Raw genomic sequence first — 16,116 nt, 5'->3', positions numbered from 1 at the left:
TAGAGAAAAGTGGCTTCTGCGGAAGCTGAACGATAGAAGATTCAGGACAGATGAAAGCCCTCCTTCGTGCGGTGCATAGTTAAACTGTGGAACTCCCTGCCACAGGAGGCTGCCCACCTGGATGGCTTTAAAAGGGAGAATTAGACAGATTCACTAGCCTTGACGGCTATGCTCTGCCTCCACGGTTGAACCCCAGTTGCTTGAAACCACAGGAGGGAAGAGTGCTGTGATGCTCAGATCCTGCTTACAGGATCCCCATAATATGCACCAGGTTGGCCGCTGTGGGAATAGGATGCTGAACCAGATGAGCCTGATCCAGGGGGCTCTTCTGACATTCTCAAGCTGGCATAAGCTGCTCTGGGAAATTCTTTCAGAATAATGCACCAAATGACTCACAGGAGACTGGCTGGTTGTGGGGCAAGACAGCGGGGGGGGGGGAGGCGGATGCGGATGGGAGACGACTTTGGTATTGCTCAGTAAACAGAAGAAAGGACCCCGGATCTGTGCATGTGAGAGAGAGAGAATCAACAGTTGCAAAGGGACTACAGACCTCTTGTTTCTCTGCCTCCACCTTTCCTCCCGCCACCTTTTCAGGGATTTAATCTGCAGGGGAAAGGTGGTGTTGGAGGATTCCTGGCCGCCTTGAAATCGCAGCTTCCTGGAAACTGTAGCTGAGGCATTGGCGGTATACAGGTGAAACTCGAAAAATTAGAATATCGTGGAAAAGTCCCATTTACGTAAGCAATTGTTTTCATTAGCTACTGGAGTTTCATATATGAGATAGACTCATGACATGCAAAGCGAGATATGTCAAGGCTTTTGCTTGTTATAATTGTGGTGATTATGACACACAGTTGAAATTGTTAATTTGGGGTTCTCATCAGCTGTACGCCATAATCATCACAATTATAACAAACAAAGACTTGACATATCTCACTTTGCATGTCATGAGTCTATTGCATATATTAGTTTCACCTTTTAAGTTGAATTACTGGGGGGGGGGGAATGAACCTTTCCATGATATTCTAATTTTTCGAGTTTCACCACATGCTCTGCGTACGCTCAGAGGGGGTGCCCTCCAGGGTTTTTCCAGAGAGGGGCTGCCCCAACCGAGAGAGAGAGACGAGCCTTGATGTCGATTCTAGGCCTGAAAGGTGGAGGAGTTTTGACCTGACCCCCCCCCCTCCTCCAAATGCCACAGACCTGGCTGTTTTTAAAAGCAGGGAAATGGACAACCGGCTTTAATTCCAACTGTAGAGGCCGTCCTCTCTGTCAACATACCCCTTTGTCCTGCAAACATCATTGTCCCGTTCCGCCTTGCCTGTCCTTGTGCCAAGCAGGATGTGCCGTCGTCCTCCCCCCCCTCCCCTGCCTGTTCTCCAAAGCAAAGGTGCTCTTGGCTTGCATCCCGGGGGGGGGGGGCATGGCCAGGCCTTGACTCTGACCCATCCATGTCTCTTGCAGGGCAGCAGAATGGATGAACAGAGATGCTCCTTCCCTCCTCCGCTGAAGGTATGTCCTTCCTTTCCTCCTCCTCTCGGGTACCCGTTGGGCATTGGGGAGAAGAGGGCAGCCCCAGGCAACCCAGGCCTTCCTGAGCGCTGCCCCCCCCATCTGCTGGGAAATGGGGCCTTGCAGCCTGGAATGGGTGGGCATTTCTGCAGTGGGTATTCTTTCATAGGCCAGCCTTCCTTTTCGCTCGGGTTTCGGGGGCTCCAACCTGTGCTTCTGCTAAGCTCTGCATGGCTGGCAGAGCCCCCCCTGTCCCCTGTCCCCTGCTCAACTCTGGGAGGTCCCTACAGCCAGGAAATGCGGCAATGTTTGCAAGCCGCTGTGTGGGGCTGTCACCCGGTGCCCCAGAGAGATCTGTCTTGCCTCGGATACTTCCAAGGAGTGGGGCTGGGGGTTGTATCGCCTTCAGGGTTAGAGCCACTGCACAAGATCCCGGGCTCGATCGTCCACTGGCAACATCTTCAGGTAGGGCTGCCTGAAATCCTGGACTGCTGCTGCCGGTCAAGGTAAGCAACACTGAGCCAGATGGCCTAGTGGTCATAAGGCACTTCCTTATTTAAATCAGAATCATGAGGACTAGAATCTTACTTTGTGGCGAGAGATGCTGCCGGCCAGTGTTGGCATTGCTGCGCTAGACGGACCCAAGGGTCTGTCTTGGCATTAGGGCGGCTGCTTATGTTCTGGCATCCTGTTCCCCCCACCCCTGCAACCCGCACACACACACACACACACACACACACACGTTCTGCAACCTTTACTCTAGGTAGACCATAGCTGGCACCTCATTCTGCCTCGTTTCACCTCCAGATCCTTGCGGGATACCCATGTGGCACAAGTCAAGGTGCCCAGCACCCATCCATGTGGCTGGCAGCCTTTGAGGCTTCCTTCAAACCGTGCAAGGAGCCATTTCGGTGAATTTTTACACAGACGAGCCAGCCCTGTTTCTTCTTTCCCACAAGTTGGTTGACCCGACTCCACTTTGTGTTTTGCAGACTGAAGAGGACTACATCCCCTATCCCAGCGTCCACGAGGTAAGGAGCAGGCCGTGTCGCAGGGAGAGGGGGAGGTTTGTCTTCTGTGGGCTGCGGTGGCTCTTCCACAGGCAGGAGCAGTCTACCTCTGGAAGGGCAGTTGCTTGGAGCAAACGGAAATAAGTGGGCAGGTGGAAGCTGTTGCCGTCATACCCGGAAGCATCGAGTTGGCTGCTTCTGGAGAGTGATAAGTTCTACCCAGCTCAGTTTGGTTCTCGGAGTAGATTTGGAAGGAACGTCCTTACATTAGAGATGGCCCTTGAGTCTACTCTGAGTCATACTGATGAAGTGGGGCCTTGGTCTGAAGCAACGGTAGCTCGCTGTGACTTGTCTGCAAAGCATTTTGAGGATCAAATTGCTTGCATCCACCGGGATCTTGACTTGGGATCTTGCTGCAGCAGATGAATCTCATGGGGGTGTCCAGAGCACAGCCTAGTCCTGTTGTGTTGGGCAGGGGCGTAGCAAGGGGGGGCAAGGGGGCGGGCCACCTCGAGTTCCATAATGGAGGGGGTGACAAATTATCAAGGAACAATTTTTTTTTGGGAAAAAAAATTATTGGATTTTTTTTTACATTTCTTTTTATTTTATTTTTTGAAAATGCCTGCTCCAAAGGTCTTATCTTACTATACTAGGGATTATATAGCTATATATGAAATTTCATGCATATTGGTTAATATCTTGACCCTCCTCCACCAAAACAGCTGTTCACTTGGCTGTTTTCCTATGTCATGAAGGCTGAAATTTCAGTTCAGAGAACACTTACTGTTCCCAACCCTAACCCTGTGGAAAGCCATCTAATTAGACTTTATTTTGATTTTGAGATGTTTTTAGGAGGTAATTTAATTATTGTTTGATTTTATACCAATGTTATGTATCTGATGTTAGCCACCCTGAGCCCGAATTTGGCCAGGGAGGGTGGGATATAAATAAAAGTTTTTTTTCCTATTATTACTTGTTATTATTCCTTTGTAAGAAAATATGAAATAACGTAAAACCATTTTTGTGGGGGGGGGATCAATGGGGGGGGTTGACAATAAATTTTCCACACCAGGTACCACCTGACCTTCCCATGCCTGGGGGGGGGGATTTTTGCCCCCGGGTACCAATTTACCTTGCTACGCCCCTGGTGTTGGTTGCAGTGATTAATGCCTCCTTGCGAGAGGAGGTGGTCTAGGAACCCTTCCACCAGCTTCTGCTGGTGGCCCAGATGTGCCCCTATCTGGACAGGGATAGCCTAACTTTCTAGGTTAGATTACTGCAAGGTGTTCGACACGGGGCTGCCTCTGAACACCGGAAACTTCAGCTGGTGCAGAAATCAGCGGCCATTTGGCTCACCGGGGCAAGACAGTTTGACAGTATAAGTCCAATCCTGGGCAACTGCACTAGCTGCCAATGAGTTTCTGGTCCCGATTCAAAGTGCTTTAAATCGCTCCGGACTGCAATACCTCTCTCCGTATGAACCAACCCCAGACCCTGCAATCATCATCTGAGGCCTTTCTTTGTGTGCTCCTTCCATGAGAGGTCCAGAGGGTGGAAACACAAGAACGGGGCCTTTTCTGTGGTGGCTCCCGTTTGCGGAATGCTCTCCCCAGGGAGGCTCGCCCGGCGCCTTCATTTCAAATGGAACAAACCTATGACCCTTAAAACTGTGGGGAAGGGTATTGTTTTCATTTGTTACTATGGCATGTGTTTCTGTGTTGCAAGCTGCCCTGTGATCCTCAGATGAAGGGTGGTACAGAAAATAAACTTTAAAAAATTAAAAATTAAATGAAGAACGAGGCACTTGAGAGGCAAACCCCCCCAGTGGACCATTCCTGGTTATCTACTGGCACCATTCCTGGTTATCTACTGGCTACTAGAAAGAATTTTCGATTTTGTTTTGACTACTGGCACCTCGGTCTTCTCTCGCCCCTCTTCCAGGTTCTGGGCCGAGAGGGCCCCTTCCCCCTCATCTTGCTGCCGCAGTTTGGGGGCTACTGGATCGAAGGCACCAACCACGAGCTGTCGAGCATCCCTGAGACAGAGCTGCTCCAGTCCCCGACCTGCAAGGTGAAGTTGGAGAGCAACCACACAGCCCGGCTCTACCGGAAGCACTTCCTGGGCAAGGCAAGTCTGTGCCCCCTCTCCAGGTGACGGCGCCCTCCCTAACTCCTTATGGCTCCCACCCGCTTCCTTGACAAAATGCCTGAGCAGTTCCGATTGGCCAGTTTCCATTCAGTCCTAAGCTGCGCGCACACACCATGCATTTAAAGCATGTGACTCCCCACTCCCTGCCCACCAAACAACAACAACAATATCATCAACAACAACAACAACAACAACAACAACAACAACAACAACAACAACTTATACCCGCCCATCTGGCCGGGCCTCCCCAGCCACTCTGGGCGGCTCCCAACAGAATATTAAAAGCACGATAGAACATTAAAAACTTCCCTAAACAGGGCTGCCTTCAGATGTCTTCTAAAAGTCAAATAGTTGTTGATTTCCTTGACATCTGATGGGAGGGCGTTCCACAGGGCGGGTGCCACCACCGAGAAGGCCTGCCTGGTTCCCTGTAACTTCACTTCTCACAGGGAGGGAACCGCCAGAAGTCCCTCGGAGCTGGACCTCAGTGTCCAGGCTGAACGATGGGGGTGGAGACACTCCTTAAGGTATACTGGGCTGAGGCCGTTTAGGGCTTTAAAGATCAGCACCAACACTTTGAATTGTTCTTCGAAATCATATTGTTAATGATGCTAGGAATTATAGCCTGATGATGGGGTGAACTAGAGAACCCAATGTTTTTATTTATTTTGCTTTGTTTATTGCCACAATTCACCCTAAGGTCCCAGGGCGGGTTTAATACAATATGAAAAACAATTCAAAGCAACTTGCAATTATAAAACCAAGGAGGCCCTAAATGCCATTTGATTGTAAAATAAGAATAATTCACAGCAGTTTACAAAGAGAAATAAAATTTCAGTAAGAACAATGAAAAATGATTTAAAACATTTTCAAAAAACAAAGTCAGCAGTACGTTAAAAACAGATTAAAACACACATCAGCATTCTACATACCTGGACTGTTGTTGTTCAGTCGTTCAGTCGTGTCCGACTCTTTGTGACCCCATGGACCAGAGCACGCCAGGCACCCCTATCCTCCACTGCCTCCCGCAGTTTGGCCAAACTCATGTTGGTAGCTTCGAGAACACTGTCCAACCATCTTATCCTCTGTCGTCCCCTTCTCCTTGTGCCCTCCATCTTTCCCAACATCAGGGTCTTTTCCAGGGCGTCTTCTCTTCTCTTCTCTTCTCATGAGGTGTCCAAAGTACTGGAGCCTCAACTTCAACGTACCTGGACAGGCTTTGCCTAAACCAAAAAGTTTTTAGCTTCCTGATGTCAATAGGCAGGGAGTTCCAAAGTTTTTGCGCTGTCATACTGAAAGGTTGATTCCGGCTTGCAAGCTTCTGTCAGGTGGTCCACAGCACGTTTGTGGATTTGTGTCCAAAGGCAAGGAGACAGCACATCCTTTGCATTGAATTATATTGATTTTTAATTGTATTTTTATTGCCGCTTTTAGTTTTAGTGTATTTTATTGCGTTGCAACTTAAATTCTGGAATTCAAAATGCTAAATGCAATATATAAGAAATCAAAGGGGCCATTAAAAGCACAAATAGAAATCCTACAACATCTGGCTCAACGGGTTACAGTGCTATGACAGGCAGCCGAATCTTTACATGGTCCGTCAAGACCCTTCTTGATTTCCAAGTAGTCCATGGCCCCTTGGTGTGTGTCCCCAAAGCAGGCAGCGATAGGAGCGCATAGCAATCAGTTAATGTGTGGGAAAAATAAACAATCCAAGCTAAAAAGTCATATCAAGGAAAGATAGCCAGTAACAGAATAAAATAAATTCTTTGATAACCTCTGCACAAACAATCTGACAGCCGGGCGATTGATAAGCGTCAAGGCGGGGAATCTTTAGCGCCGAATGAATAAGTAGATGCAAGACATAAACATTTCCATAAATTGACCAAAGTCAAGCGGGGAGATTAGGTGCAGAGTCCCACCTGGAGGCCCAAACTGGCTGGGTTGTTTTTTTTTTGGGGGGGAGCACACCTTAGCTTGGCATCTGGAGCCTTCAGCTAAGGCAGGTGTGGGGAAGCTTTGTTCCTCTGGATGTTGCTGGACTACAACTCCCATCATCCCTGACCACTGCCTAGGCTTCCCCAGGCCGATGGGAGTATCTCTGGAGGGCCACAGGTTCCCCAGCCCTGAAACAGACCATCACACACCTTCACTGCCCTGGCTAACTTCCTCGGCACTCTGCCCTTCTCCTAATGCTCGGATGGGCAACCTGCGACCCTCAGATGGTGCCAGACTCCAGCCCCCATCACCCCTGTTAGCCATACACCTGGAGGACCAAAAGATGCCCACGTCGGAGGTGAGACTTCCCTTCCTTCTCCTCCTCCATTCCTGTTCCGGTCCCCTTTCCATGTTCTGTTTGCCAACAAATTGTTTCAGAGGGCTTTCAGGGGCTGTGGCACCCAGCTGGCAGGCTGGCCGGGGCCAACTTCCTGGCCCGGCAGGTCCGTGGCGACATGGGGGTGATCTTGTGAGGGTTGCCCTCCAGTTGAGAACCCTGCCCTCCTCCTCTGGGCATCACCAAAGCAGGCTAACTGCATTTCAACTTGTTGTTTTCCTTCTTTTTTTTCCTTTGCGGTTCTCGCCAAGAGGGAACTGCTCCTTGTGTGCCAAGGGCGGGGCTCCGGGCTGTGCCAGGGTCAGGCTGGGTAGCTTTGTGCCACCCTGGGAGGGCAGAGCGTTTATCGCTCCAGTTTCTCCTTTTCCTCCTCTTCTCCAGCAAACAGGTCCCAAAGTTTAAGGCCGAATAGAAAATGCCCACACAGTCAGAGCCAGTAAATACTCCTGGATATCACTTGCTGGAAACCACACGAGGGGAGGGGGCTCTGGAGGGTTCCTTCTGGGGGGCATCTGGTTCGCCAATTTGAAAACGTGGCGGGACTTGGTTGCACCCCCTTTGACCCGATCCAGCAGGCTCCTCTTACGTTCTTGGGAGGTTTATTGGATTCTCTGAATCTTCTTTCGGCTTTGCTGTGCACCCAGGAAAGATGGCAAGGGGTATAAAGGCAATGCTTTGAGGGGAAGATATATGGGACGCGGGTGGCACTGTGGGCTAAACCACAGAGCCTAGGGCTTGCCGATCAGAAGGTCGGCGGTTCGAATCCCTGCGACGGGGTGAGCTCCCGTTGCTCGGTCCCAGCTCCTGCCAACCTAGCAGTTCAAAAGCACATGAAAGTGCAAGTAGATAAATAGGTACTGCTCCTGCAGGAAGGTAAATGGCGCTTCTGTGTGCTGCTCTGGTTCGCCAGAAGCGGCTTAGTAATGCTAGCTACATGATCTGGAAGCTGTCTGCAGACAAACGCCGGCTGTGAGAGCCAGTGTGGTGTAGTGGTTAAGAGCGGTAGTCTCATAATCTGGTGAACCAGGTTCGCGTCTCCCCTCCTCCACATGAAGCTGCTGGGTGACCTTGAACTAGTCACACTTCTCTGAAGTCTCTCAGCCCCACTCGCCTCACAGAGTGTTTGTTGTGGGGGAGGATGGGAAAGGAGAATGTGAGCCGCTTTGAGACTCCTTCAGGTAGTGAAAAGCGGGATATCAGATCCAAAGTCGTCTTCCTCTTCAAATCCAAACTCTCCCTTGGCCAATAAACCGAGATGAGTGCCGCAACCCCAGAGTTGTCCGTGACTGGACCTAATGGTGAGGGGTACCTTTACCTTTACCTTCTGGGGGTCCCTTGGGAGGTGGTGGACTCTCCTTCCTTCCTTGTTTTTCAAAATAAAGTTTTATTAACACTTTTCACAGTGCAACAAAAGACAAGCTAGTTGCACAAAAAGTAAAAAGTACATTTTTAAAGAAGAGAATAAAAGAAGAAAGTAAAGGTAGAAGAGAGGGGAAATTCAGGATCCTCTCTCACAAATATATCTTAACATTTCTCCCACACAGGAAAGGGTGTGTCCTCCTGATTCTCGTCTGGGGGGGACACGCCCCTGTCTTCTCACCCTGAGAGATTTCCTCTTCCCTGTCTCTCATACAGGGACCTGTTCCTTCTGTTCAGCTGCTTCATTTGCATGCAGTTAAATAAAGCGAGATAAAATATTAAGAGGCACGATAATAGAATACTGAGAGAAGGAGAAGAGTGATAACGACACGGAGACCTGCCTTGGAGGATTTTAAGCAGAGGTTGGAGGGCCACCTGTCAGGGATGCTTTAGTTGCGGTTGCTGTGTTGCAGGGGGTCAGACTGGATGAGCTTTGGGGATCCCTTCCAACTTTGCGGTTCAATGGCTCTCTCTTTTCCTCTCACAAAAGACATATCCTTCCTCCCTGCCCTGCACCCCTCCTCCAGCTTGCCTTTACACAAATCTGTGTGCTGTTCTTTATTATTATTATTATTATTATTATTATTATTATTATTATTATTTATTGAATTTCTGGCTGGGGCCTTGTCCATGAAAGGGTAATTGAGAGATGGAAAAGTTGCCAATGGGGCAACTGAAACAATCGAGGGACCCCCCCCCCCCATGGGGGAAAGTTTGCAGCTTTTGGGGCTTGTAAGATTAGGGGGAAACGTGGGGGGCATGAAAGGGGGTATGAAATACATTTTATGTGTATTTTTAGGAGCCACCTTATTTCCGTGATGGCAACCTTTTTTTTTTAAAGCCGCTTTTCATATTGCATTTTAATTGCGGCGATTGTTATCGTCACACATGGGGTGGAGAAAGTGGGTGCTGTTCTCCTCCTCTCAAAGCACCAGGACCCCGTGGCCCCAATAACTGAGACTGGAAGCCGGAAGATGCCGGCTAGACCAAAAGAGGACCTGGTTTTGAACTGTGGAACTCGGAGCCGCAGGACAGGCGCCAACTCCTGGGCGGACAAATTCCAGGGAGAAAAATTCGCCTCTCGTGCCTGGAGCCTCCAGGTTCAGGAGCAGTCTACCAGCTGCTAAGGGGAAAGATAGCATTTGTTAAGAAGCCTGAAGCTTTCTTATTAGGTATTGTAGGTACAGACACTGAAAAGAAGGACATTAGACTTTTCCAATACGCAGTGACTGCAGCTAGGATTTTACTAGCACAAAAATGGAAACAAGAAGAATTACCGACGAAAGAAGAATGGACAGTGAAATTGACGGAATTTGCAGAATTGGACAAAATGACGGGAAGAATCCGGGAACAGCGGGACCAGAAATTCATCAAAGACTGGTTAAAGTTTACGAACTATTTAAAAGACAATTTACAATTGAATACGCTGATAGGATTTCAAGAAGTTTTGTAGTTAATGTGTAGAAATATTATTGTAAGTATGGTTTAAAGTAAGAAGGAATTTTATGATAACATAAGCAATGGTTGATTAAAGAAGTATAATATCAAGATATAATTCCGAAAGCCATGTGGAGGGATTGAGGGAAGTCATGGCTTTGTAAGCCAAAGTGGAAAATGTATGAAAATGTTTGATTTAATTTTATATTGTAGTAGTATAGTGTAAAAAATAATAAAAATTATATTTAAAAAGGGGGGGGAGATAGCAAGGGGAGGCTTCCCCAGACAGCATCTGGTTGGCCAATCACGGAGGTGGGAGCCTTCATTGCGTGGGTTTTCCTCCATTCTTATATTCACCTTTTTCCTCCCCGCCACCAACCCAGGAGCACTTTAACTACTACTCTGTGGACGCGGCGTTGGGGCACCTTGTCTTCTCCCTCAAGTACGACGTGATCGGAGATCAAGAGCATCTGCGCTTGCTCCTGCGGTGAGTGGGAATAGAGGGGGGGCTGCGAGGCCAGGGCGGGAACAGACTGGCCATGCGCCCAACGGTCCCCGGTTCAATCCTCTTAGCCAGGAAAGACTCCTGCTTGAAACCCAGGGCAGCTGAACTCAATGGGCCAAGGGCCTGACTCAGTGCCAGGCAGCTCCCTGTTTAACTCAGAACTTCATTCTGAATCATGAGGACTAGAACTTTTTTTTTTAAGTGTGTTCTCTCTCTCTCTCTCTTTCTTTCTGGTGAAACTTACCGGGAAAATAAGAAATCAAGATAACAATTTTTTAAAATAAAAGAACAGAAATGGTTTATTTAACAAACAAGTTGTAAACAGACAAGAACATTGGCGCACGGTTATTGTAATAACCTGCCGTTTCATAGGAGTATGCGTTTAAAGTAGATGGATAAATGAGCAAATTAAGTTAATTCGGCATGCAGAAGATTAAAAATAAATTGAAGGAACTGCAGAAAGAGGGGGGAGGTAGTCAAGTTTTGAAATGCTAAAATGATTGTTAAATTAGTGAAATGTATAAACTTGAAAAGTATAAATAAATAAATAAAATAAAATAAAATGAAAATCCCCAAGTGGCAACTTCTCCTGGTAGGCCTGGGAATTTCCTCTACCTGAAATACGATGCTATTAGCCACAATGGCTTCTGAATCCCACTTGCTGGAAACCACAGGATGGCAGCGTTTGGTCTTGCGTTCGAATCCTGGCTGCTGGTTTCCGATAATGGGCATCTGGTTGGTCACTGTGAGAACAGGAGGCTGGACTGGATGTTGCTAAGCCCTAGAGAGCTGCTGCCAGTCCGTGAAGACAATACTGTACCGCGCTAGATCAGTGTTTCTCAAACTTGGGTCTCCAGCTACATTGGGACTTCCCACTAATGCTGGGGCGAGGCAGAAGGGGGAATTCCCTCTCTCTCCCCTCAATATTTTCCGGGGGGGGGGGGAATATTCTGCCTGGCTTCCTCCCATCTCCTCTGCCCTCTTCCCCCGCAGGACGAAATGTCGGACTTACCACGACGTCATCCCCATCTCCTGCCTGACCGAGTTCCCCAACGTTGTCCAGATGGCAAAGGCAAGTATTGGGGGTCGGGGTGGAAAGGGTGCAATGGGAGGGAGGGATGGAGGGAGAAGCCCTCGGACCCTTGCCTTGCAAAAGCACTGATGGTGTGACCCGTGGGTAGGCAAACTAAGGCCCGCGGGCCGGATCAGGCCCAATTGCCTTCTGGATCCTGCCCGCGGACGGTCCGGGAATCGCCGCGTGGATTGCCAGCGCACGTGTTCTTTCCCTCTCCCTCACATGGCGGCGCCGGCACCTCCTCCCTCCCTCCTCCTGGCTTCTCCCTGCCCTGCCTAGAGGAGGAAGGGGGCTGGGCTTTGTTGGTGCCAGCAGCGCTCAGGCGGCCGCCATTTTAAGCAGCCCCTCTCCGGAGCCCTTTCGCACGCCGCTCATCGTCCCTCCGCTGCTGCTGCCACCGCCAGCCCCTGCCACTCGCAAGACACAGGTAAGCAGCCACCGGGGCTCGTGGTTCTCTTGCATCTTTTTTTTCGTTTACAAAATATAGTCCGGCCCCCCACGAGGTCTGAGGGACAGTGGACCGGCCCCCTGCTGAAAAAGTTTGCTGACCCCTGCTGTGACCTGTCGGTCAAGGCAGAACCCCCCCCCCCAGGGGGCAGGGGTTGTGAATGAATGAATGAATGTACTTTATTCGGTCACAGACCAGCATAAAACATGATATTTGCATTTATAAAAACAATGTAAAAACAATGTAAAAAATATATGTTTAAATGGGTACTCATTACATGATGAGGGCATATTCAACATATCCAGCCCGACTTAAACCATGTCCTTAAAATCATTGATTAAACCTAGATATAACTAATAAAATTTAGACTCGGGTATCGGTTCTATGAGATAGGCTACTAAAATATAGATCCAACAATATTTTAGGCCACTATTTAAAGTTGATTTACATCACAGACCATCTTTCGACGTATATCTATCAAGGCTGCACAGAATCTGGCGACAACGTAAGTGATTTCTGGGCTTTCATCCTGTAACAGCAATGAGATATTATGTTGTTCTGAAAGCCCAGGAAACTTATCTAAAATGGGTTGGATAAACCTTGCTCGGACGTCCGTATAATACTTGCAGTAGAAGAAGACATGTTCTAATGTTTCCTGCTGCCCCGCACCACAAGGGCATTTCCTTTCTTCATGGGGTATCTTCTCATAACGGCCTTCTTGCATTGCTGAAGGTAATGCCCGACATCGGGCCAAAGTGAATGCCCTTTGCTGCTTTGGAATTTCAAGATTAGCTACATATGGCATTTGGGTGGTCAAATATCGTCTATTTTCACTAATCAGAAATCTTGGGGAGGGGCAGGGGTTGTGTCTGGACCTTTGATGGATTCAGCCTGACAGGAAGGGCGATTCGGTGGGGGCAACAGTGGGGAACTGCAGTCTCTCACACACCCCTCAGTTATCGCGGCACCACAAAGGCAGAAGCTGCACCTGTTGGACTTCTTCCCTGCCCCAGAAAGGAAAATGGCTGTTCCGTTAGCAGAACGGCGGCAGCAGCAGTGGACTGGATGGAAATTCCTCTTGCGCCTGTGCGAGAGGAACCGGTTCCTTTTGTGACCCTCGAATCTTAGACTCGCAATGTCTTAGCGAACGTGTCTGTCTCTCTTGGCCGCAGTTGGTGTGCGAGGACGTCAACGTGGATCGCTTTTATCCCGTGCTGTACCCAAAGGTAGGAGCGGGGAGGAAACTCTCCGAAACTGGGGTATTTATTCGGTTTCTTGGATGCCTTCTCCTGAAAATCAGTCTTGAGGTGATGCTCAACAACCTGGATGCAGTCTTAAGGGAAGGCTATACCAAGCATTTTGTAGTATTAAGAATTAACTGATCTGATATAAAAGCTCTGCGGCTGCCTCAGAGTTAATTTATTAACTGCAATACCTCAGGGACCACCTCTCTCCATATGAATCTACTCAGACCCTGAGATAAAGAGATCCGGAGGGTTCCAGCGCAAGAACGGGGCCTTTTCTACGGTGGCTCCCCATTTGTGTAATGCTCTTCCCAGGGAGGCTCTCTTGGCGCCTTCATTATTACACCTTTAGGCACCTGGCAAAATCATTCCTCCTTAACGAGGCCTTTGGCTGGCTGGCATATAATGCCCTTTTAAAATGTGTTTTGGAAGGGGAGGTTAATGGATTCTCTTTATTTTCGTTTTTATTGTGTATTTTGTACTTTATATATCAGGAGGTCCATGCCTCACAATCTTTTCATCTGTATGTTTCAATGTTTTTATCGCTTGAGCATTTGCCATCCTGGGCTCATTTGGAAGATATTATTATTATCACCTACCAGTTTGTTCTTGGTCCGGGAACCTTTTTTTCCTCCCAGGCCACACAGTGTGTGTGTGTGTGTTTGTGTGTGTGTGCAGAAAATATTAAAAATAAATTTAAGGAACCGCAGAAAGAGGGAGGGAAGGAAGTCGAGTTTTGAAACGTTAAAATGGCTGTAAAATTATTGAAATGTACAAAACTGAAAATCAGAATTTTAAATGTTCCTTCTCCTCTCTCCTTCCTGCTCTGCAGCTTCAGAAAAGCTGGGTGAAGTGTTTGATATAAAAATTCTTACCTAATAAAATACTTCAGCCAGCTTTTCCGAAGCTGCAGAGCAGGAAGGAGAGAGGAGAAGGCAAATTTAAAAGCCAAGAAAGAAACACAAAGGAACTTTTGGTGGGGGGTGAGATGTGTCGGGCGGCAGGGGAAATGGAGTTTCCTGTGGCCCCCATGTCTCAGGCTCCCCTCCATGTGTGCTGCAGGATCTGGGGGAATCTCTAGTTCCCAGGGAATTTTTGCAACAGGTAGATGTGGTTGATGCCTGAGGCTCCGCTCGCTGAACTCACCAGTTTTTTCTCTCCCCGCCAACCCGCCCCGCCCCACCCCACCTCCAGGCCTCTCGACTCATCGTGACCTTTGATGAACACGTCATCAGCAATAACTTCAAGTTCGGTGTCATCTACCAGAAGCTGGGCCAGGTGAGTGGGTGGGCTTGTGGCAGGTGAGATCTGGGCCGGGGGGGGGGGAGAAATACCCAGGAGGCCCTGGACCAGAGGAAGGCACCTTCTCTTAAGAGGAAGCAGTGGCAGGAAGACACCAGAACAGGCCTGCAGCTGAATCATCCCAAAGGGGACCCATATAGTTTAGCATCCTTCCCTTGTGGTGGCTGGCCAGATGTCGCTAAGGGAATCCCACAGGGATGACCCGAGCGCAGCAACCGTCTCCCCTCCTGTGGCTTTCAGCAACTAGCATTCAGAAGCATCGCTGCAGAGCATAGTCCTTTATTGGAATTTTACTTTCTTTCACTTGGAAGTCCCTATAGCTTCTTGGCAGAGCACCCGTCCTGCCTGCAGAAGGTCTCAGGTTTGATCCTGCGATTCTGGCTTTGTATGGGGTCAGACTGGACGGCTCCTTGGGGTCGCTTCTCTCCCTCTCTTTTTTTTTTACTCATTTTCAGGACGTGCGACTTCCGAAACGTCCGAATTCCGAGGCGCGGCTTCCGATTGGCTGGCAGCCAGGCTTTTTTTTTTGCAGATCAGAAGCCGCGTCGGACGTTTGGGTTTCGAGGAACGTTTGAAAACCGGAACACTTCCAGGTTTTTGACGTTCGGGAGCATAATAATAATAATAATAATAATAATAATAATAATAATTTTTCTTTATACCCCCGCTCATCTGGCTGGGCCTCCCCAGCCACTCTGGGCGGCTTCCAACAGAATATTAAAATACAATAATCAATCAAACATTAAAAGCTTCCCTAAACAGGGCTGCCTTCAGATGTCTTTTAAAAATAGGATAGCTGCTTATTTCCTTGACATCTGATGGGAGGGCGTTCCACAGGGCGGGCGCCACTACTGAGAAGGCCCTCTGCCTGGTTCCCTGTAACTTAGCTTCTTGCAGTGAGGGAACTGCCAGAAGGCCCTCAGTGCCGGACCTCAGTGTCCGGGTAGATCGATGGGGATGGAGACGCTCCTTCAGATATGCTGAACGTTTGGGAACGGAGCGGTTCGAGAACCGAGGTTCCACTGTATGTGGACTGCCCTGCCTGCTGGGTTTGTTGGCTGGAGGGAGCCGCTGTGCACCAGCATCGGAGGACCCCCCCCCCCCGCTTCTTCTCCCCCTGAACAAATGGCAATACTTCGGTGCTGCTTCAGGGATGCCGGATTCCTCCCCATTCACCTCCCCCTCCCCACCTCTGGCTCCTTCACACCTGAGCAATCAGATCGGGAAAGGGGAGGGGTACCTTCCCCCCCCAGAGGCAGCACGCAGCCTCCTACCCCCCCCCCCCTCCAGAGCATGCAGGAGGGCCTTTTCTTAAAAAGCTGAGCTAAATTGAGTGCTCCCTGCCTCCTGCGCAGCTTTTATCGTGAGGAAGTCATGACAAAGCTCTGATCCTTTGGGGCAGGGGTAAAAAGGCACAGTCAATTGACAAGTGATTCTCAGGGGATGAAAAGGGAAAGGGGGGGGGGGAGGGAGAGAAACACCATGATCCAGCTTTCATAGTGCCACCCACCAGCCTCTCTATTTAAAATGTTTGCATTTTTTTATATAAAAAAAGCCTGTTAAATGTATGATTTTGCCAGGTGGTGGGAGCTCCATCTAGTGGCCCAGGTTGGGATTGTGACCTCTTGAAATTAATGGACTGAAGCTGTTTCCTCTGATATAGACACACGTTTTCGCAAGA

The 16,116-nt window shown here is 48.9% G+C and overlaps 1 protein-coding gene across 4 annotated transcripts in view; it reads left to right on the top strand.

Annotated features, from left to right (window-relative positions):
* RAP1GAP (RAP1 GTPase activating protein) overlaps window positions 1-16,116 on the top strand; it is a 53,026-nt gene that overhangs the window by 10,461 nt on the left and 26,449 nt on the right. For all 4 annotated transcript variants that reach the window (XM_033159385.1, XM_033159388.1, XM_033159384.1 and 1 more), the window contains exons 3-9: window positions 1,465-1,512; window positions 2,505-2,543; window positions 4,464-4,649; window positions 10,245-10,348; window positions 11,360-11,438; window positions 13,062-13,115; window positions 14,328-14,411. In XM_033159385.1, the coding sequence (XP_033015276.1) occupies window positions 1,465-1,512; window positions 2,505-2,543; window positions 4,464-4,649; window positions 10,245-10,348; window positions 11,360-11,438; window positions 13,062-13,115; window positions 14,328-14,411 (594 nt within the window). The remainder of the gene's footprint in view (window positions 1-1,464; window positions 1,513-2,504; window positions 2,544-4,463; window positions 4,650-10,244; window positions 10,349-11,359; window positions 11,439-13,061; window positions 13,116-14,327; window positions 14,412-16,116) is intronic.

Source organism: Lacerta agilis, chromosome 8, assembly GCF_009819535.1.
Source record: "Lacerta agilis isolate rLacAgi1 chromosome 8, rLacAgi1.pri, whole genome shotgun sequence".
Taxonomy (NCBI): Eukaryota; Metazoa; Chordata; class Lepidosauria; order Squamata; family Lacertidae; genus Lacerta; species Lacerta agilis.
Note: the sequence above shows the minus strand (reverse complement) of the source record. Positions and strands in the feature narration are given on the sequence as shown.